Source organism: Lissotriton vulgaris, chromosome 5 (genome assembly GCF_964263255.1).
Source record: "Lissotriton vulgaris chromosome 5, aLisVul1.2, whole genome shotgun sequence".
Lineage (NCBI taxonomy): Eukaryota > Metazoa > Chordata > Amphibia > Caudata > Salamandridae > Lissotriton > Lissotriton vulgaris.
Window position 1 is genome coordinate 1962042937 of NC_141693.1, and position 23660 is coordinate 1962066596.

General features: G+C 45.2%; 1 protein-coding gene across 1 annotated transcript in view; it reads right to left on the bottom strand.

Moving 5' to 3' along the window:
• The window catches only part of SAPCD1 (suppressor APC domain containing 1), a 225074-nt gene extending 201739 nt beyond the window's left edge, over positions 1-23335 (bottom strand). Inside the window, exon 1 of the mRNA XM_086924650.1 lies at positions 21477-23335. Coding sequence (XP_086780776.1) covers positions 21477-21918 — 442 coding nt within the window. The 5' untranslated portion in view covers positions 21919-23335. The remainder of the gene's footprint in view (positions 1-21476) is intronic.
• Positions 23336-23660: the final 325 nt, after the last annotated feature.

Sequence of the window (23660 nt, forward strand, 5' to 3'; positions counted from 1 at the left end):
GATGCGGCAGGCTCAATTAGGGAGACTTCATAAAGGTGACCACCAGCTGGAGCGGTAAATTGGGATCTCAGGTATGCCTGGACTACATCGGTTGGGCTACCCAGGCCGTGGGGCATAGGTGACAGGGGTGTCTTCTGGCGTCAGGTTTGTCTTGCCAGCTCTGCTCAGGGTCTAGGGGGACCCTTCAGATTGAGGCTGCAGACGTTGTCAGAGGTCTTGAGGGTGGTAAAGGATCACCAGATCCCAGCCAGGATCGCTGGGGAGACCTCCTTGGGATGTTGGGCCACTCAATCTCGGGCCGTGGGCGTCAGGTGCAGAGTGGTGCAGAATCCCAGAGTCGACGGAATCTGGATTCTGGAAGTGAGCCTTTGGTTGAGTAAATCCGGTACTCACGGGAGGCTGCTGGACTCACCGGGGTTCTTGATGTCGCAGGTCGTAGATGGGACAGGCCGGTAGAGCTGAGGCCAAGGAAGTTGGTGTCCTCTTCTTCCTGGGTCAGCACAGATCTTCGGTCCTTATTCTTGGGTGTTAAAGGGATGTGCAGGTCGGGAACAAGTGGCCCCTTCCGTGGGGCGGGTACACCCCCTAATATGCTACCCTCCAGTGGGAGAGGGCATGAGCCTCTTTCTAATTGGCTGAGTCCCCTCATCTTCAAGATGGAGGGGACTGAGATGTGTGCTTCACCTCGCCTCACCCACCTGAGGGGTGGGGTCGGCAAAGGTGGGCAAATCTCTCCTCCTAGCTTGGGTTTCCTGCCGATTCTCCCGCCCAAAGTGGGGGCCAGAACTGGTGGGAGCCTGTTGCTGAGGGCAGCAAAAGGCAGGGACAGAGTCCAATGGCAGCAGGCCTTTGAAGCTTTCCCTTTCTTGGACCTAGCCCATCCTGGGGGAGGAGGCATGACACCTCTGCCCAGGGTAGGCTTTGTTTCTGGACCCATGGACTGGAGGGTCTCTACTCAGGGGTCCAGAAACCTGTCTTGTGGGGGAAAATGACAGACAGCCATTCAGGAATCACACCAGGGCTGGTCGATTTTCAGGGGCATCGCGAAGATGCCTTATGAGTGCTTTTTACATTTAATCTAACACTTGCATCAGTGTGGGTGTCGACTCTTCACTTTTCTCTGCACCAAAACATGCAGCCTGCAATGGCAGTGTGTGAGTGTAAAGGTACAGGGCCTCTAAGTGTGGCACAATGGGTGCTGCAGCCCGTAGATGCCTTCCCTGGTCACAGTGCCCTTGGTACCCATGGTACCTTTTACAAGGGGCTTACCTGTGGCCAGGGATGTGCCAATTGTGGATACGAAGGTACAGTCTTGGGAAAGAACACAGACCCTGGGAACCTGGTTGGAAGGGACCCAGCGCACATCAAGTCAGGTTGCATCAGATGTCAGGCGACAAGTGGGGGGTAACCGTGCAAACAAGCATTGGCATAGCCAATAGGTCTCGCCTTTGGGACCTTATAAGTGTTTAGCCAGACCCCTCTTCCCGTCCCCTGGGTCTGATCGTGGAGTGTGCACACAGTTGTGTTAATGTGTCTGGGCGCTGGCGGTTGCAGGTAAAGCTGTGATTTCAGAGCTGCCACCGCTTCAAAATTAGTCCTTTAGCTGGTGAGAAGCGCACCTTGAAGAACTCCTGGCATGGCGGGGAGTGACAGTGCAGGTTTTAGCAAAGGCAACAGGGTGACTCACCCGGAACTCCCAAAGGGAGATTGGACACAGAGAGGAGGCAGACAGTGGGAATGGGAGCAGGCGCGCAACGCTCATTGGGCTCAAAGGGAGGAGAGCCCAGGACGATAGACCATGCCTCCATGGTCTTACATCTGGATGCACTAAACTATTAACACGTCTGCATACAAATGTTTAATTGTGAGACGCACAACCCAAAATAGGTGCAGTGTCTAATAGCAATCACACGGAAAACGGCATGCGCGTGATTCGGCAAAAAGAACTACCGGTGAACATTTATGTGCTAAGCTAAAGTTGTATGCACTTGTTACGCACAGACACATTTGCAGAAATACCGTCTGTAGACCGCATGACCAATTAGCATGAATGTGTTCTGCACGGACATAGACACGTACACTGGCTGTTTGTGCGTAGACGTTTACGGGACAGAGGTAAGATGTGCACAACACATCACGTAATTACGTTACAGGGGATATTGAAAGCGATTTCTGCGTGCACATATTTTGTGAACTGGATGCACATTGGGTGGAATAGGTAGTTTTCAAAAAAGAGACAGGTAGCCGAGTTTGTAGGTCCTATACACAGGCTCCTGGGTTTGCTAAGAACTAAAGGGGGTGTGCAGTTCTGGTCTGGACGTGGGGGAAAGACAGGTCTTTCTTCGTGATGCCCTCACACACCCCTAGAGGTGTCATGCTTCATCATCGGGTGTTTGCCCCACGTCTGGCCGGTGCTGCAATGCCTGTCGGGCCCCCTTAACCAGGGTTCTTTGCCAGGGATCTTTTGAAGAAGAAGCTGTAAGGTGCATGCGGGTGTGGGGACTGGGTAGTGGACAAGGAAGTGAAATAATTAAAATAGGTATGGAGCAGTCCTATTAAATCAAATTTTAATAAACTAGGTAGCTCTAGCCTAATTAAAAACTGTGTCTGTGTCCCTGTGTGGAAATAATGTTCCTCAAGGGCAATCTAGGTGTGGATGGTCAACATGTTTCCTGCCTGGTTTGCCCCTAACGGGTCATTTGGCACTTCGTCAGGACCGGAAAAAAAAAGAAAGATGATAAAGTGCACTGGCGTCTCGTATTCAATTCAGTAACATAAATTACCAGAACCGGCTGATGATGAAGCATGACACCTCTCGAGTGTGTGAGGGCATCATGAAGAAAGATATGTCTTTCCCCCATGTCCAGACAGGAACTGCACACCCCCTTTAGTGGAATAGGTAGTCACACAAGTGTAAAAGGTGTGTGTCGGCGAGGGTGGAGTGGGTAGTCACACAAAAACTTTGTGTGTCTGCACGGGGTGGAATGGGTAGTTACAAAAATGGAGAGTGTGCGTTCGAGGAAGTAGAAGGAATGAGTAGTCACACAAATGAAGAGTGTATGTTCAAGGAAGTGGAATGTGTAATTATACAAAGTGTAATATGTGTGTGTGCACAGTGGTGGAATGGGTAAGTCACATAAAGTGTAATAAGTGTGTGTGTATGTGTGTAAGGGCAGGGATGGAAGGGGCATACGGTGATCTAGTAAATGGCAGCCAGCCTACCAAGGCCTTCTACTGAAGCCTAAGCCCCACTCTCTATTAAAGAGTGGTAAAACAAAAGACGACAGAAAGAGAAGAAAGACTGCACTCTGCAATCCCTGGCAGAAATTGTACATACACTGCTCTGTGTGTGCCCCTTGGAATCCTGGCAGTGTTAGGGTTGGTTGGTAGGCGCTAGGCCAGGCCATTTCCCAGATCTTCACTGCTCACGGCTCATGAAAGCGATGATGACAAACGCTTTTTACGCCGACCATCCAACTACGGGCCTCTTCCAAAGTTGGATCGAAAGCGTTTGCATGTGGGAGTTATCAATGTTGGGGTTGGAGACGTGCAGAACAGCAGAAGAGGCAACCTTGCTATTAGAATGTGTGACACGAGCACTAATCATTCTTTGGACTCAGTCCGCAGCTTTTTGACACTTGTGCTATCAACACTCGGGGGCCAAAGTTTGAGAATGAATATGTCATTGATCATTGATATTCCTTTAACATGCTGTAATTCGTGACTTTATGCAATCTGTGCTATTTTTCTGTGTGGCCATCTCGGAGCTCCTCTGAGCCCACGCAGCGCAGCGCAGTTCATATATTACTCTAAAAACGTTCTCATAAAGACCCATTTCACTTTCTTGTCACATAGGGATGAGCCGTATTAGCGTTTTACGGCTGCCCTTAAGTTCACAGGTATGGAGGCCCATATATTCAAATTTAAGTGGAATAAAAGTAGCTTGAGCTAAGAGGAGCAAATGCGCAGAGGGAGCAATTTAGTACAAACTGAAATGAACAGGAATGAAACAGACGAGATGAATATATACGTTTCTTCGTTTGTAGCGCTGAAAAGTAAAGGTTTGCTTTGCGAAAGGTGAGTGGTGCCGTGCATTTCCGCTATGTTGGTGTCGCGGAGGCATCCGGGGTTAGATGCGATGCCTCTGTTCCAGGAACAGTTTACGTTTAATTAAACCCCTCTTAAGCGGGCTCTGCTTTGTGGCTTGAAAGTGTACATATAAAACCCTATCCAGTTTGGAGGGAAGGGTGCACACTGGAGAAGTGTGTCTCAGGGGTTAGAGGCAGCAGACCCGGAAGCTGAGATCGGCCCTGGACCAGGGTTCAATTCCCCGCCTCGGCGGGTCTTGGGCTAAAAATTCCACAGACTCGATAATTCTCGCTCCGGTGCCTTCTCGACTCACGGGTTCACACTCTGCGACTCTGGGAAATAGCTTGCTTAATCTCCACAACGGCCCCTCGCGGCGGGATGCCAGGCTTCACCTTGTGGATACCCTGCCGGGGTTATCTCACAGGGGAATACCAGGATGGGTTCCCTAAGCAAGCGCCGGGAAACCCACTGCGGGTAGCTGTGCGCTATATAAGCTCAAATACATTTACATTTACTGCTGCCCGGCGGGTCTTTGGCTGAAGAAAAACACGCCAATTCATCCAAACAAACATACGTTTTATACAAGTAGGCATCATTTCTATTGATTATTTTAGGGAAAACCTGGCCCTTTGAAATCTTACTGAGGCCCGCGCAGAAGTAGGACCTTATCTTCTGTGTCGGTGGTGGTACTGTGAGTGAGGTGGGGGGGGGCACACACATGCTAATGACCTCACCTGAAACATATTTGCACTTCAACCTTTCTAGCGATACCGCCACCTCAAACTTACAGACCCACTCTTGTTTTCAAAGGAAGCCACTATAATAGCAAAGGGGAAATATATACATACATTTTAACACTGTGATCTAGAAATGCCGATTTTGAGGGCTGAGTGGCTCTGACATCCCGCAGTTGCATATTAGCCATCTGCTGAGCGAGAGCCGATACAAACAGAAATGTGGGGACGTGCCTTGTAATAAAAGTGGCAAGGAAACCTGAGCCAAAACAGGTGGCCTTGCTCGCCGCTGCTGGTTCCCGAGAGCAAAATGCTCTGGGAGTAAACCTTTGAAAAGAAGCTGGCACATCCACACGCCTATGGCCAATTGCGTACTGAAGCCAGATGCAAAGGCCAATAGCGTGTGAGCACAACATGCACATGCTGCGAAGAAAGCTGAAGTGAATCCAAGAGGTCGATTTCCTATGCAACGCATGCGCGCTGCCATAAGCTCGACCTAAAAAGGGGCACTTTCCAACACAAGGTGTAGGATTCACATTTCATCTATACTACTAGGTAGTATATTTGAGTGTTTGATCTGGAGAAGCACAAAAGCAGGATTTAAAACGTACCACAGCGGTTGGAGTTGCCTTTCTAAGAAGAATGTATTTCTAACCAAAAAAAAACTTTTGTAGCAACATTAGGATAATGAAAAACTGGGGTGAGACATAATGTTCTAACCTGTAACACGCAGTTTGCAGGCAGCTCTTTGATGACAGTTCATAGGTGACTGTGCTATATTAGATTGTACCTATGTACTGCAAGTAATAAAAGGATCTCTGTGACAAAGGAGTAACCCTCTGAGCTATCCACAGAAAATATAGTTGTGTGATCTGCAGTTCTGTGATTAACCTTTTATGCTACTTTATGATGAGTCAAAACTGCCAATAGACAAAACTCCAATCTCTCTCCAGCAGGAACATTAATACACAGAGTTATCTGGACATTTTTATTGTTGCCTGAAAACTGCTGGGCACAGAAAGAGCTCTGACGCAGGTGCTTTTAAACTCAGCGCTAGGTGCAGCTGCACCGGTCGCACAGCCCTAAAGCCGGCCCTGATTCAGACTAGGGATCTGATGATATATTAAAGGGCTTATCACACAAATGGAAGGGGGGAACAGCAGATTCTCACTTCTCCGGCCTCCCCTCTTGCAACTGTAACACACATATAGGAGTAGCGAGTGGTTTTAAGAAGGTGACACATGCTCAGTGAAAAAACACTGCCCTCTGTATCTGTATATTACTTTTTCTTGTTTGTATTGTCTTCCCCTCCCTTTGCTCCACACCAGGCGTTCGTCTGCGTGGGCGTGTATTGAAGCAAGCCCTATGATGAAGCATGTCACAATATTGTGAGTGAGGGCAGTATTTATTCAATGAGCAGGTTCCACCTTCTTAAAACCACTCGCTACTCCTCTATGTGTGTTACAGATATATTCAAGGGCTCTGTAGTTGCAAAACCAGCAATTCACAAAATCAGAGGCTTTGTGACCTCACAACCCAAAGTAGATATGTACAGAGGATAGTTTAAACAATGGCTTTGCGAATTGCAATGTGTTCATTGTATATTTTTACAATTCAGAAAGCAAAGGAGGTGGTAGAGGGTTATCCCACCTGACGATACACATGAAATCTATCAAACCTGCAGACAAGTGATCACCAGTGCCAGACTGGGAACGCAAACAGGGTAAATGGGCAAAATATTGATTCCAAAATATAGACAAACCAAAATATCGAGTCCAAAATATAGAATGGACAAAATACGAATGGACAGAATATAGACATCAAAAATATCGTTTTGAAAGTAAGTAATGTAATATCGATTTTAAAAATATAGACAGTCAAAATATCGAAGTACATAATATAGTTTATTAAAAATATCGAATTTTTAATATCGTATTTTTTTAAGTGTTTTTTATGTTAGTATATGTGTGAAAAGTGTATATATTTTTGTAATTTATTTTAAGTTATTAATTTTATGTTATTTAATTATTGTGTAATTTAATTCTGTAGCGGGTTGTGGGTTTATAGGGGAATAGGGTGGGAAGTAATTTAATTATAATTAATTAAATAGTGGAGAAGTGTGGCTCAGGGGTTAGAAGCGGCAGACCCAGAAGCTGAGATCGGTCCTGGACCAGAGTTCAATTCCCCGCCTCGGCGGGTCTTGGGCTCAAAAAAATTCCATGAACTCGATAATTCTCGTTCCGGTGCCTACTCGACTCACGGGTTTACACTCTGCGACTCTGGGCAATAGCTTGCTTCATCTCCACTACGGCCCCTCGCGGCGGGATGCCTGGCTTTCACCTTGTGGATACCCTGGTTATCTCACAGGGGAATACCAGGACGGGTTCCCAAGGCAAGCGCCTTGATGCCTTCGGGTGATACGTGCGCTATATAAATCGCAATACATTTACAATTAATTGGTATTTATTTAGAATAAATTGTTAATTCTTTTTTAATTGGTAATTAATTAATTCGTAATTGATAATTATTTTTTATTAATTGATTAATTGATAATTATGTGAATTGAATTAATTTATTTTCTGTAGTGGGTTGTGGGTTTATAGGGGAATAGGGTGGGAAGTAATTTAATTATAATTAATTAAATATGTTAATTAATAATTGGTAGTTATTTAGAATAAATTGATAATTATTTTTAATTGGTAATTAATTATTCTTAATTGATAATTATTTTTTATTAATTGATTAATTGATAATTATGTGAATTCAATTAATTTATTTTCTGTAGCGGGTTGTGGGTTTATAGGGGAATAGGGTGGGAAGTAATTTAATTGTAATTAATGAAATATGTTAATTAATTAATTGGTATTTATTTTGATTAAATTGTTAATTAATTTTTAATTGGTAATTAATTCATTCTTAAATGATTGTTTTTTAATAATTGATTAATTGAGAATTATGTGAATAATATTAATTTATTTTCTGTAGTGGGTTGTAGGTTTATAGGGGAATAGGGTGGGAAAGAATTTAATTATAATTAATTAAATATGTTCATTAATTTATTGGTATTTATTTTGAACAAATTGTTAATTACTTTTTAATTGATAATTAATTAATTCTTAATTGATAATTAATTTTTATTATTGATAATTGATAATTATGTGATTATATTAATTTATTTTCACTAGAGTGGGAATAGTAAAATGTATCCCTATGCTATCAAACGCTTTCCCTACTGTTGCACTCTCTGGAGTAGGAATAGTAATTTTTACCCCTACGCTATCCAACGCTTTCCCTACTGTTGCACTCTCTGGAGTGGGAATAGTAATTTTTACCCCTACGCTATCCAACGCTTTCCCTACTGTTGCACTCTCTGGAGTGGGAATAGTAAATTTAACCCCTACGCTATCCAACGCTTTCCCTACTGTTGCACTCTCTGGAGTGGGAATAGTAAATTTTACCCCTACACTATCCAACGCTTTCCCTACTGTTGCCCTCTCTAGAGTGGGAATAGTAAGTTTTTACCCCTACGCTATCCAATGCTTTCCCTACTGTTGCACTATCTGTAGTGGGAATAGTAATTTTTACCTCTACGCTATTCAACGTTTTCCCTACTGTTGCACTCTCTGGAGTGGGAATAGTAATTTTTACCCCTGCGCTATCCAACGCTTTCCCTACTGTTGCACTCTCTGTTGTGGGAAAAGTAATTTGTACCCCTACGCTATCCAACCCTTTCCCTACTGTTGCACTCTCTGGAGTGGGAATAGTAAATTTTACCCCTACGCTATCCAACGCTTTCCCTACTGTTGCCCTCTCTGGAGTGGGAATAGTAATTTTTACCCCTATGCTATCCAACGCTTTCCCTACTGTTGCACTCTCTGGAGTGGGAATAGTAATTTTTACCCCTATGCTATCCAACGCTTTCCCTACTGTTGCACTCTCTGGAGTGGGAATAGTAATTTTTACCCCTACGCTATCCAACACTTTCCTTACTGTTGCACTCTCTGGAGTGGGAATAGTAATTTTTACCCCTACGCTATCCAACGTTTTCCCTACCGTTGCACTCTCTGGAGTGGGAATAGTAATTTTTACCCCTGCGCTATCCAACGCTTTCCCTAATGTTGCACTCTCTGGAGTGGGAATAGTCATTTTTACCCCTACGCTATCCAACCCTTTCCCTACTGTTGCACTATTTGGAGTGGGAATAGTAATTCTTACCTCTACGCTATCCAACGCTTTCCCTACTGTTGCACTTTCAGGAGTGGGAATAGTAATTTTTACCCTTACGCTATCCAACACTTTCCCTACTGTTGCACTCTCTGGAGTGGGAATAGTAATTTTTACCCCTGCGCTATCCAACGCTTTCCCTACTGTTGCACTCTTTGGAGTGGGAATAGTAATTTTTACCCCTACGCTATCCAACGCTTTCCCTACTGTTGCACTTCCAGGAGTGGGAATAGTAATTTTTACACCTCCGCTATCCTACGGTAATAATATTGTGTATTTTTTATTAATATTAAGTTAATATATATATATATGTTTTAACAGATATGATTGTATTCTTTTTTTATAAGTTAAATTAGTTATTTAATAATTTTAAGGTAATTTAAGTATTTTTAAGTATATTTTAGCTATTTATTTTTAATATTTTTTTAATTTTACATTAATTTTAAGAAATTCGATATTTTTATAATGTATATATATATATGAACGATATTTTGGGGTCGATATTTTGGTACTTACCTGTTTGTAGATAGGAATTCGATATTTTGTCTGTCGATATTTTGGAATCTATATTTTGGGTAGTCTATATTTTGTCCCTCGATATTTAGTCAGTGATCCACAAACAGGCCCTGGCAATTAAGTTAAACCGGCCGCGGGTGTGGGGGGTGCGCGTGGGAAACACTGCAGCTGCTTTTGTTACAGGGGGCCGATATTGCAGCTATTCCCGGTACCCGCTACGGCAAGTCCAGCCATATTGATGACATACCGAGCCTTCAAAGGGTTGTGTGGCATTTACAAGGCGGAAGCTTCCACATTGTGAATGTAGGCTTGGGTACAATGGGAGTAAACGCATACAGCAGTCCAGCGCTACATCATGTCAATTCATTTTGAATGCAGTCAATGTCAGTGGCAGGGGATGTAGCATAAAAAAACTAGTTGGCAAATGTAAATGCAGGACTATTGCCTCTCGTGCTCCTCTGTCTTTTCATTTCCCATAATTCTTTATAGGATTTGTATGCAGGATCCTGCCTCACTAATATTTAAGGGACAGGAGTCAGAGAATTCTCCCAGATGGCCATTTTTGTGCGGTGACGGATTAGAACATCAGTCATAGAGCAAAAATATTCTCAGGTTGCAAACCAGTCACTGTGTAAAACCGGCATGGGCAAGGCCAAAAGAGCTCACATGTGCAAGACCTATTGGCTTTGCCAAAGTGTTTTAGCTATGTTGTACACCAGCATGGCTGCGGTTCCGCATGGCTAAACGTTAGTGGGGTAAAGGAGAGTGGTATGGAGTGGAATGGAGTGGAATGGAGTGTCATAGAGTGGAGTGGTGTAGAGTGGAGTGGAGAAAAGTGAAGTAGAGTGTCATACAGTGGAGTGTTGTGAAGTGTCAAGGACTGGAGTGTTGTGGAGGGGATGTCAGGAATAGAGTGTTGTGGAGTGGAGTGGTGTGGAGTAAAGTAGAGTGGCAGGGCTTAGAGTGCAGGAGCGTAGAGTGAAGTAAAGTGTCACAGATTGAAGTGGAGTAGAGTGCAGTGTTGTACAGTGACAAACTGTAGAGTGTCGTGGAGTGGCATAGAATGGAGTAGAGTTGTAGAGTGGTGTTGTGTATAGTGGAGTGGCATGGAGTTGCGTAGAGTGGCCTAGAGTGAAGTGACATAGAGTGTCATAGAGTGTAGTGGAGTGTCATAGAGTAGAGTGGCTTAGGGTCTCTTAGAGTGGAGTGAAGTAGAGTTTGAGTGAGGAGCGTAGGGTGGAGTAAAGTGTTGTAGAGTGGACTAAAGTGTATGAGAGTGGAGTAGAGAGGAGTAGAGTGGTGGAGAGTGGCAAGGCACAGTGAAGAGTGGGGTAAAGTGTCATAGATGGGTGAGGCATAGCGTGGAGTGACATACAGTGGAGTAAGGTGGCATGGAGTGTTGTAGAGTGGAGTGATGTAAAGTGTAGTGTTGTAGAGGGAAGTGGCGTAGAGTGAAGAGATGTGGAGTGTCGTAGAACGAAGTGTCAAAGACTGGACTAGAGTGGTCTAGAGTGAAGTGGCATTGCCTAGTGGAGAATGGTGGAATGTAGTGTTGTGTTGTAGAGGTGAGTGCCGTAGAGTGGAGTAAAGTGGCGTACTGTGGAGTAGCTTAGAGTTAAGTAGCTTAGAGTGGAGTATGCAATGTCTGTTAGCGCACTGTCATTACAGACAACACATTTTCAATTGAAATTACCATTACATTTGCACGCACAATTTTACAGATAAAACTACAATGCACAAACGATAATGTTTGGGAATGATATCACGTAGTCTTCTGATTTGTTTTTATCAAATTAAAATATTTGTTTCTTTGAACGCACTTCAGAATTACAAAAATATGTTCTTTGTTTGTTCTTTCCAAGTTCTGATATATTCTGAAATATTTGCACAGTTCATTTACAGATATTTAAATTTTGTTGAGTAATAGTAAAAACATTTTCTTTCCCAGTACCCAGCAAGTTTGTCACATTAATGCTCTCAATTTGAAATCAGGAAAAGACAAGTAAATACCAAGCTCCCTTGGAAGACAGCGCCAGCCATTTTACCTCTGGCTCTGAATGCACATTTATGTGACAAGATAAGAACGAAATTTAAAGGCCTGTTTACAGAAAGAGAGCCCTTGTGGAAGAATACAATAATCAGGCGATGCTCCACGGGAGGGACAAAGGCATGCTGGACAGCCTAAAACAAATAAAGCCAGCAAATAGAAAGTCAGAAAATGTGAGTTACAAACCACAAAAGTAATAGTAAGCATTGGGTGGAATGCATTCCTACGGAAGCTTTCAGAATGCCCACAAGAATGTTTTCCACAACCAGGCAGCTGTCTTGTAGGCTTTGATCTAAAAAGACCAAAATATTATTCATCTGACCCTTAGTGAGAAATATCGAATAGTGGTCATGTCCAGAGTTGATTGGACTCCTGACGAACTACAACCCTGCTACGGTACGAGAAAACAAGATCTGCCCTTATACAAGTGTAAACCTCAGCATATAACATATATAATATACCATATTTCAACTGAAGTTAATTTCTACTCAATTAACACTTTAGCAGTGGGACATTGTTCCTGCCTACACCTAATGTACGGAAAGCATAAGTACATTCTCACCTTTTCCAAATGCAGGAACAATTTCCTCTTGCTAAAGTTTGAATTAAGTACAAATGAACTTCAGCTGAACCATTGTATATTATATTCAGTATAATCTTGGACTTACATTTCAAAATGTACATTGCTCCGAAGTAACAGAGAGGTTACGTGTAACACTATAAAATACCCCGAAGTTAATAAATAAATACATTGACCTTAGTGATGGCAATCAGATGGTACTAATAGTACTTTAAAAATACTAGAAAATTGTAGGTAACTAGATGTGGAGACATGAATAATAAGGTATCCTTACCATAAGGATGTAGCAGTAGACTATGGAGAGGAAGCAATAATATTTTATGCCGATAACAACCTTGATAAAGTTTCACACAAACGATTCCATACTATCTGTGACCAGGAGTTGTGCAAGGTGTCCAGTTCCTACTGATGTGAGTCAGTGCATGAAAGAAGCCTTTGCTACCAACCTCCAATGTTATGTTACGTTAACTGCGATTTGTAGAGCGCTTAATACCGGTAGGTCTCTAAGCGCTGAGAGAGAGTAGCCACGGAGTAGGTACGAAACACGAACAGAGTCTAGTGTCTCAATGGGGTGGTAAGCCATAGAGGTATGTCGAATGATGCCTAAGCGCAATTAAGTTTTGTAATTTGGGAACCAATATAGTGAGATCAGCCTAGCATGTTGTATGGTGTTAATACTGATTAACCCCTTGCATGCTTGTGACGGAACCGTTCCGTCACAAGCCTCGGGTGAGCTGTGCTTGTGACGGAACGGTTCCGTCACGGCCCGCTCGGCGTGCCTGCGCGGCGCTGATTTCGCGCCTGCGCGGCGCGTTCCATTGAGCGGGCGCGTTCGTGACGGAACCGTTCCATCACGAGCACAGCTCACCCGCGAGCCGCGACGGAGCGGTTCCGTCACAAGCACGTGACCGCCGCGCGGCCGCCCTACCCCCTTTGCGCTGCGGCGGAATTGCCACCGCAGCGAAGGGGTTAAATCAATGCCAATGTTTATAAAGATACACTCGGATATACGAGCGAAATCGCATCACTATTAACAAACTCGCCTGTCATGAGCTCTCCATCAACTCCGGTTTAGAGATATGTGGTCAGGCAGGCTCTGCGACATAGGCCTGAGGTTACTGATTGACAAATCACAGGTGGGGTGGCATGTAGCTGGCAAACAAACACGCAAACAGGAAACTCAGGTCCATCCCTCAGAAAAGTGCAGGAACACCACAATGGTCCAGGGAGATTGGCCCCAATAAAGCACACATGGCCAGAGGGATGCACACAGTCCCAAAACATCATAAAGTCAGATGCCACACGAAGTTAGGAACACATAGCCAATCAGGACACAGCACACACAGTACATGCAGTGATCACGTGTCCCTCATGCCGGACATCTGGACACGTTACCCTTGGCCGTCTTTGTGTCCATGCAAGGTCGAAGCCCACTACCTTTGTTATCAGGGGCCCTATTTATGACTCTGCAGATAAGGCAGGCATTCTTTAACCAAACAAGGATTGCATTAAATATTTTTAGGATACCCAAAAACTGTACAAAGACCGATTTATTGTACTTTGATACTGTCCTGTCTGTCCGCTTCTGTAACTGTGCCCCTGGCCGAAGTGTTTAATCAAACCAACTGTTCCTATTATGCCAAACGCCTCTTGTCTTTCGTTTTTTTCAAGGTAAATTCATATTGAAACAACCACCGTTCAAACAGATCCAATTAGGTCCCTTGAACAGCCAATGTTGGGATCTGCTTAGTGAATGTGATCAGATTTCCGTGATATTGGGTTTTGGGATGTCTGAAAAGGAACAGAATCCTGATTCCCCGGGCACTAGATCACACATTCAATATTAGAACAACTGAAGCAGGGGTTGGGATCCAGTTTTCCTGGTATCCCCGAAGACTCTAGTTGTCTATAGGACTATTGTGTGAGTTTATTAGGAGAATGATACCCCGAAGAGTGGGCAGTGGATGCTGGGAGAGCACAACACAAACAAACACAGCGATCATTGGCCTTGCCACAGTGGTTCGAAGCCATCACCAGACCACTGAGTGAATGTGCCAGGATACCGTGTTATCAACTGATTAATTGATTTGAAGATTTACAGATTTTCAGATCCACCCAATTCTGTTTTATATTTTTTTTAAAAACAGCTTCAACTAGAACATTTGCCCGACGAGCGAAGTTGTTGCTGTTTTATTATACGTTAAAGAGGGGGTTTAGGACGGCAGCATTGCACCCGGGTTACTGGGGTTCCGCGCTTGGGTCCCCCATACTACCTTCCGGGGGTGTCTCTTTCCTCGAACCGCGCCGACACTCTCGCTGACGCACAAATCCCCCGGATTATCCCGTTTCCGGCGGGCCTGGAATAGCAGCGGCTCAGGGCGGCGGCCACGGGTGCGGGATTACCGGACAATGAACGAGCCGATCCGGGCACGGCGGAGGCAGAGGCAGGGTGGCGCGGGGGGGGTGGGATACACAGGGCGGGGATACAAGGGAGCGCCGGCCAGACGCAGGGGGCTTTAGAGAGCCACGTGGTGGGCAGAGGTGAGTCAGAGGTGAGAGCGAGGGCAGGGACGCTGAGCAAGGACACGCAGCCAGATCCGTCAAGGGTCGGGGCAGGACGAGGCAGGGCGCAGACAGGATTATCTGACATTAAGTACTGTGTCCGAGCTTTCTAGGAGGCAGGCCGGGTGCCAGACTCCTGCCGTCAGTGCCTTTCTCTCTGCTCTTTAGTCTTTCTACACCTTCTGCCTTCACCCATTTTCTTATCTTTCGCTTTCATTCTATCTCTTTTCTCCTCTTCTCTCTTCTTTTGTTAACTTCTTTTCTATCTCCTTTGACTCCAGTCCGTTCCTCTCTTTCATGTTTTCCATCTCTGCAGTGTCCACTACTACAGTCTGCTCTTTTCTGCCTTGCCCTCGACTATCTTCATATTTGTATCTCTTATACCTACACCCTCTCTGAAGTCCTTACATCTCTCTACTTCCTCTCTCTCTCTGCCCTTTTTATTTATTCAGGAAAAGGAAGAAAAACAGAGAAAGTGGCAACCCGCAATCACTAGAGAAATAGATAGGGAGAGAGAAACCGAGGCTGAGGTGGGGGGGGGTGGAAGATTGCCTACCTGCAGTGTGTTGGAAAGACAACAGGATAGAGAACAACTGGCCACATTTAATGGTACACTCTCAGCCTAGCTAGGCCTTCCAAAGCCACAGGTATCTGGGTTCGCAGATCACACGATGTGCGCTTAAAGAGCCGAGATCTTAGATTGCCTTTAGCGACTAAGACCTCGACCACTGAAAAGCAAACGAGACCTGTGGAGGGCCTGGGCGAGGAAGTGAAACATGATAGCCTCCTATGGGTAAAGTGGGAACGTATTTATAGTGGGGCATGTCATGGCCCCCCCTCACCCCACACAATGAGATTATTACACACTTCCAATCCATTAGGATTATCTGTAGCGAAATCCTTTTTGGAATCCATTCCCTACATAGCTATCTGAAGCGAAATCCTTTTTGTAATCCAGTCCACCCATGCTAGTTGAGGCACCTTCCAGCTGTAGGCCACAGCTCAGTCTGTGGTAGAGATACAACTCGACCCACCCCCCACCCATCCTAAATTGTCAGACATACACAGAAGATGTTAGATGATGCAGTAACTTGATGAGGCCAAAGAGGAGTTGGGAGACAGTTAATCAATCAATCAATCATAGTACTTGTAGAGTGCGCTACTTACCCGTGAGGGTCTCAAGGCACTGAGGGGAGGGGGGAGGGGGGATACTGCTACTGCTCGAAGAGCCAGGTCTTGAGGAGTCTTCTGAAGGCGAGTAGGTCTTGGGTCTGCCGTATGTGGGTAGGGAGGGTGTTCCAGGTCTTGGCGGCGAGGTAGGAGAAGGATCTGCTGCCGGAGGTCGTTCGTTGGATGTGGGGGACAGCGGCGAGGGCGAGGCTGGGTTTGTCTGCTGTTCAGGTAGGCTGGTCCGGCGTTGTGGAGTGCTTTGTGTGCGTGGGTGAGGAGTTTGAAGGTGATCCTCTTGTTGACGGGGAGCCAGTGTAGGTCTCTCCGGTAGGGGTTGGTGTGGCTGCGGCGGAGGACGTTGCCCATCAGTCGGGTAAGAGGCTGATGTAACAGGAGATACATACAATAGAAAGAGTGGAGAGTGATAACCCGAAGAGAGGGGTACCAGGAACTGAGAGAGAAAAAGAAAGATAGACAGCGAGGGAAAGAGAACAAGAGACAGACCAACAGAGGGAGAGAGAGGGAGACGAAGAAACATTGTAGAGAGACATTGAGAGAGAATAGTCTGACAAAGACAGTGATAGGCCGTGAAGGATGTAACAGAAAAGTAGAGAGACCAAGAAAGTAAGATGGCGAAATTTTAAGGAAAAAGAGAGAATAAGTAGCGAGAGACTGAGATACAGAGAGACCGAGTGCGAGAGAGAGAAGCAATCTGTCAAAGAGAGGGAGAGAGACTGTGGGGCATATGTACTAGCCCCTATCGCCACCACAACGTCCCTTTTACGGACTTTGTGGTGGCGATAGGGGCTGCGCCTTATGTACAAGGCAGCATTAAGCCACTTAATGTGGCTTAACGCTGCTGTGTAAATAAGGCCCCCTATCACGCTATGGTTAGCGTGAAAGGGGTGGGCAGTGGGTGTTGCAGTGGGCGTTCCAAAGCGACACCCATTGTATTTGACAGTGCACCCTATGTACAAGGCGGGTGTACATAGGAGGCAGCATCAAAATTAACACCAGGTAAATCCTGGTCTAAAATTGGCTAAACTAATAGCAATGCATTATTTCTCCTCGTTTTTGCTTTTTCCTGTGTGCTGCCTTGTGCAGCACACATGGAAAAAGCAAAATGCCATGTTTTTTTTATGAACAGGAAGGTGTCCCTTCCTGTACATAAAAAACTTTTTGAAAAATGGCATTTTGTCACTTTCATGTATGCTGCATGAAGCAGCACACATGAAAGTGACAGAATGGCATTTTAGGATTGTATATGTGAAGGATGTGACACCTTCCTGTATATAAACAATCCTCCCCTGCACACAGACACCCTTGCACTATGGTGCAAGGGTGCGTGTGTTGGTGCTAAGTGGCTAAACTTAGCGCCATCACAAGGGGAAACGCAAGGCTGCATCAAATTCTTGTAAATATGGTGCAGCCTTGCGTTTCTGAAGTGGCGGAGAGAGGGGTTAAGCCAGGAAGGGTAACGCCTCTCTCCGCCACTTCATTGTACATATGGCTCTAAGAGTCACAGAAACCGAGGGCGCAAGAGAGAGGCCGAGTGAGATAGACTTAGAGAGCAGGGGAGAAAGAGAGAAAAACACGATTGACATGGATAGAGATGGAGGCACACAGCAACAGTACAAAATGGAGAGGATGGAGGAGAGAAGTCCTTATAATTACAGGAAGAGTGAGCGAACGAGAAACAACAAGACAGAGTGAAAGAACGGGGTATAAAAAGCAGGAAAAATGGACAGGATGGAATGAGACAGCAGAAGAAGAGGTGAGCCAGACGAAGGGATAGAGGTGGGAGAGACAGGCTCATGCGAAGAGGCAGAGGTACAGCAGGAAGAACTGAGAAAGATGGACGCTGAGAAGGGAAGGAAAATACAGGAAGCACTGAGAGACAAGAGTAGGAATGAGAGGTGAATGCCCTGTCGGGTAGGCAGAGAAGAGGAGAGTTACATACGAGTGAGGTAAATGGATCCGCATTACATGCAGATCACCAGTTGTTTGTGTTTGTGCACGGATGGAATTTATATACTATCTCAACCACCACTAAAGCCTCAATATTTACCTTGCTACACACATTCCATCACACTGCCACATCAGTACTACACACCTGATGTGCTTTACCGTCACACCATTAGACTTTAAATTACTTGTAGTCATTAGCTCCTTAACCACTAACTCACTCCAACTCAAAAACCTAACTACTAGTCCTTCAACTAACCATTAATCCAACCACTAACCTAACTCTTACTTCTAGGTCCTAACACTAGCTATACCCCTAAGCACTAACCCCAACTCCAAGACCTAACTCTAACCTAAACCGTAATCCCCACCCCAAACTCTAAGTCCTAACCCTTATTATACCCACTAACTCAACCTCTAAAGTTTACTTAACTCTTACATCTACGCCGTAATCATAATCCTGGCTGTATCCTTAAGCCCTAACCCAAACTCCTGGATATGCTACCTCTAATCTAACCATGACACTAATAATAATAATAATCCACATTTGTAAAGCGCACAATCACCCGTAAGGGTCTCTAGGCGCTGGGGGCCATTGGGAAGATTAAGCAAGCTATTGCCCAGAGTCACATGGTGCTGGGCTAATCTGCCGCCGGTGCCGGGGATCGAACTTTGATCCCCAGATTCCGGAGTCAGTTAGCTCTAACTTCTAGACCTACCTCCTAACCCTTACAGTAACTACTTGCCCAATCCCTAACCCCAACCCCTGAACCAACATCTTATCCCTAACTACTAGTCCAACACCTAGGTCTAACTCCTAAACATAACGACTAAACCGACATAGAACTTAACTTCCAGACCTAACTCTTATCCCTAACCACTAACCGAAAACCTACTCCAGTATCTATCCCTAGCAGACAGTTAACCCTAACCACTAACCAACAAACCATAACTCCAACCCTTTCCCTTATGACTAACTCCAACACAAGTCACTAACACTTACCATGAATGTTAAGTGGAAATGTCCAATGATTACACTGTAAATGAAGGTGATGAGGAACCTGTGACTTTGCCAAGGAATGACAATATAAATATGAACCTGTAAGGGGAACATTTAAGGTACGCTCTAACATATACATCCAATAGCTAGCTAGTCGCTGCCCTGCATCCTATAAAAATATATGTTTAAATAATCAAAATCAAATGCCTGGCACTGGTGTTCGTCACGTGCTTATTTCAATAAAGCAATTGCTCAAGCAATAAGCAATTTACCACCTTGCTGTTAATGTGTTATGTTATTTCACTGCCGTAATCCCGTTGGTATTATGAAGGACTAGGAGGGATTGCATCGTGAAGTCCCCTAAATCCTGACCCTTTACCTCCCAAAAGAATCAGTCCCATCCCCCTTTTTATCTGTCATCCCCTCTCGCTATCAGGTACCTATCTCTTTGGTACGCACTTGTAATACTTTGCTTGTAATAGTATACCTGCAATACAGTTTAGGTTTAACTAAACACTACGCTTGTACTGCTTCTCTTGTTATACTACACTTATAACACCTACTCTTGTAATATTTCACTTGTAATACTTCACTTATAACACCACACTTGTAATGCTTCACTTGTAATACTACACTTATACATCACACTTGTAATGCTTCATTAGTAATACTACACTTATAACACCTACTCTTGTAATACTGCGCTTGTAAATGCTTCACTTATAACTCCACACTTGTAATGCTTCTCTTGTAATGTTACACTTAAAAACACCTGCTCTTGTAATACTTCACTTGTAATACTTCACTTATAACTTCACACTTGTAATGCTTCTCCTGTAATGCTACACTTATAACACCATACTTGTAATACTTGACTTGTAATACAACACTTATAACACCTACCCTTGTAATACTTCACTTGTAATACTTCACTTGTAATACTTCACTTGCACTACTTCACTTATAACACCTGTTCTTGTAATACTTCACTTGTAATACTTCACTTATACCTTCACACTTGTAATGCTTCATTAGTAATACAACACTTATAACACCTACCCTTGTAATACTTCACTTGTAATACACCCATGCTTGTAATACTTCACTTGCACTACTTCACTTATAAAACCTGCTCTTGTAATACTTCACTTGTAATACTTCACTTATAATTTCACACTTGTAATGCTTCAATTGTAATTCTACACTTATAACACCATACGTGTAATGCTTCACTTGTAATACAACACTTATAACACCTACCCTTGTAATACTTCACTTGTAATACACCCATGCTTGTAAAACTTCACTTGTACTACTTCACTTATAACACCACACATGTAATACTTTGCTTATAATAATACACCTGCAAAAAGAGCAATTGATGGACAGAATGCAAAACAATGTCATACATTCACCCCAATACAGAGAGCTGGGCCTACATCCATAGTTTTTTAGCTCCCCGTGCCATTGCAGTTTGAACCCAGCCATATGCAAATGAGTCTTGACCCTCTGCCTCATGGGAGCAGTCTAGACCGAACTGCCAGGCCAGGTCCTCCCTAGACCGGAAACAAGCATCCTAGGACGTACAGATTAATATCGCTCAAGAGAGAGCTCAGTTCCCCCTCAATGACATGCATGAGTTTGTCTGAATATGCCTGTCCTAACGGATAACTGCTGTGAAAAATAGACTGGTAGAAGAGAGTTTAGAAAACAGAATATACACACTCAGGGGGATATGTACAATGAAGTGGTAGAGCGTGTCGTTAGCCTCCTCGGCTTAACGCCTCTCTCTGCCACTTCAGAAACGCAAGGCTGCACCATATTTACAAGAATGTGGTGCAGCCTTACGTTTCCCCCTGCGATGGCGCTCAGTTTAACAACTTTGCGCCAATGTAGGCACCCTTGCCCCAGAGTGCAAGGGTGTCTGTGTGCAGGGGAGGATTAGTTATGTGTAGGAAGGTGTCCCTTCCTGCACATAAACAATCCAAAAATGCCCTTTTGTAACTTTCGCGTGTGCTGCTTCATGCAGCACACATGAAAGTTACAAAATGGAGTTTTTCAAAAAGGTGTGTTTATGTACAGGAAGGGGCACCTTCCTGTACCTAAACAGACTATGGAATTTTGCTTGTTCCATGTGTGATGCTAAACATAGCGTGAAAGGGTGCCTTATGGACAAGGCAGCATCATGCCACTTTCACTTTCACTTTCAGTGGCTTAACGCTGCCTTGTACATAAGGCAAGGCCCATCAGAGTGTTAAATGCGTTTTCTGCTCGCTGGCTACCCAGCATTGACTTCTTTCTTGGGTCCCCTCTCTCTGCTGCTAGCCACCCTAGCAGTGAAATTCCCAGAGTAAAGTATTTCTGTTACTACCACTGGGCACATCCTAAACTGGAATTCATCCTTTACTACAAATATTCAGCGTGTTGTTGCTTAACGGTACTTATTTTACCAACATAGGGTGAAAGGGTCATTAAAACAATTACTCAAACCAGAGACCTGCAGGTCCCACACAAGCACATATATCAGTGAACTAGACCCTTAACAGATCTTAGAATTATCTTCAACAACAAACAAGAGAAGAGACTTACGGTGTGGGCTGGTGGTCTTCTGGTGAACTTCCACCTCTCTCTTGTCCACCCTGCGGGCACTTCCCTGGATGTTTGGGGGGCAGGATGGAGAGCAGGCCTGGCTACCCCTCTCTTCATCATGGAGAAGGGCAATCCTGAGTCCTGCCACTAGGCGGGGAAAGCTCAGGTACCCCCCACAAGGGGCAGCCACCTGCCTCAAGGAGTCCAGGACCACAGGTAGAAGCAGAGCATCACCACCACCTTCTTTGGCTTGACGCCACTCGCTGCCGCCCCGCTGCCCCCAGCGGCTCTCAATCTCCGACATGTGCACTGACCCCGTCCTCTGGTCATCCAGGATGTTGAAGAGAGTGCGCAGGCTGCGGACAAAGGCCCGGGACATAGGGGAAGTCCGGCGGCCTGGGTTAAGGTCCTCGCGCTTAGGAGAGAGTGTTACAGCGGTCATGGTTGATAGTCTTTTGCTGTCCAGTCAAACTTCTCTTCTCTAATGTCAAACTGGTTTATGAGGAGCACCAGGAAAAGCAACCAACACGTGCATTGTCTTTGTTGTTTTGGGGAGGTATTGTTAGCAAGTTCTTGCACCACTATTCTTTTGGTGTTATACGTGCTGAAGAGCAACAGATGTCCAGTTAATTCCAATTCGACAGTGGTGGATGCTATAGAAAGTGGGATATCCTATTGGTCATGTCATGGACAAGCGCTTTAGAAGACAGGTTGTCCTAGGCACACCCTTATGGGTGGGTGCACCAGAAGACACAAAGTCCTTTTGACTCTTCTTTGCTGAATGTTTAAGATGATGAGATTTCTTGTTGGTCCGACTAACTAGGTGCTATGAAAGACAAAATGTCCCACTGCCTTTGTGACCACTTGGTGTTGTAGGAACCAGGCTGTCCCACTGGCTTTTCCTTGGGTGGGTGCACCCGAACATGTAGCGTCCTGTTGAGTCTTCTGTAGCTGTCTCACTAAAAGACAAAATGTCCCACTGGCTCTGTCATGAAGCAGCACTTTAGAAGATAAGATGACCTGGCTATTCGTCCTTTACAGAGTGCAGCAGAAGACATCATTCCCTAAGGAGTCCTTAGTGCCTGATCCCCTACAAGGTGTGATGTCCCATTGGCTGTGTGATGGATCAGTGCTTAAGAATACAAGATGTCCTAGCCGATCTTCCTTGGCAGAGTGCAATAGAAGAAGTAACGTCCTTGTGTCTCTTTGCTACTCAGTACTTAAGAAGGCAAATGTTTTGTCGGCCCCTCATTCACTGGGTTCAAGAAACGAAGAAATGCTCCAATGCCCCCTCGATGGCGGGGTTCTACAGTACACCGAGTAATATAAATGCTACTTTGTGGCTGGGTGCTAGAGACAATATGTTCTGTTGTCTCTTTGTTCATTGGGAACTATATGAAACACAATGTCCCAATCTCTCTACAATCAAGTTGTATAGAAGAGTGAATCTCGGCCAAGTGCAGCGCATCAGATGGGTGCTGTGGAAGAGTGGTTGCCCCGGCTGGTAGCGCATCAGTTCGGTATTGTAGAAGAATGGTTGTCGGCCGGGTGCTGCAGAAGAGTGGCTGCCCTCAGTTGGCAGACCATTGGCTGGGTGCTGCAGAAGAGTGGCTGCCCTCAGTTGGCAGAGCATTGGTTGGGTGCTGTACAAGAGTGGCTGCCCTCAGTTGGCAGAGCATTGGTTGGGTGCTGCAGAAGAGTGGCTGCCCTCAGTTGGCAGAGCATTGGTTGGGTGCTGTAGAAGAGTCGCTGCCCCCGGTTGGCAGAGCATTGGCTAGGTGCTGTAGAAGAGCTGCTGCCTCCTGTTGGCAGAGCATTGGCTGGGTGCTGCAGAAGAGTGGCTGCCCTCAGTTGGCAGAGCATTGGCTGGGTGCTGTAGAAGAGTGGCTGCCTCCAGTTGGCAGAGCATTGGTTGGGTGCTGTAGAAGAGTCGCTGCCCCCGGTTGACAGAGGATTGGCTGGGTGCTGTAGAAGAGTCACTGCCTCCAGTTGGCAGAGCATTGGTTGGGTGCTGTAGGAGAGTCACTGCCTCCAGTTGGCAGAGCATTGGTTGGGTGCTGTAGGAGAGTCGCTGCCCCCGGTTGGCAGAGCATTGGCTGGGTGCTGCAGAAGAGTCGCTGCCCCCAGTTGGCAGAGCATTGGCTGGGTGCTGCAGAAGAGTCACTGCCTCCAGTTGGCAGAGCA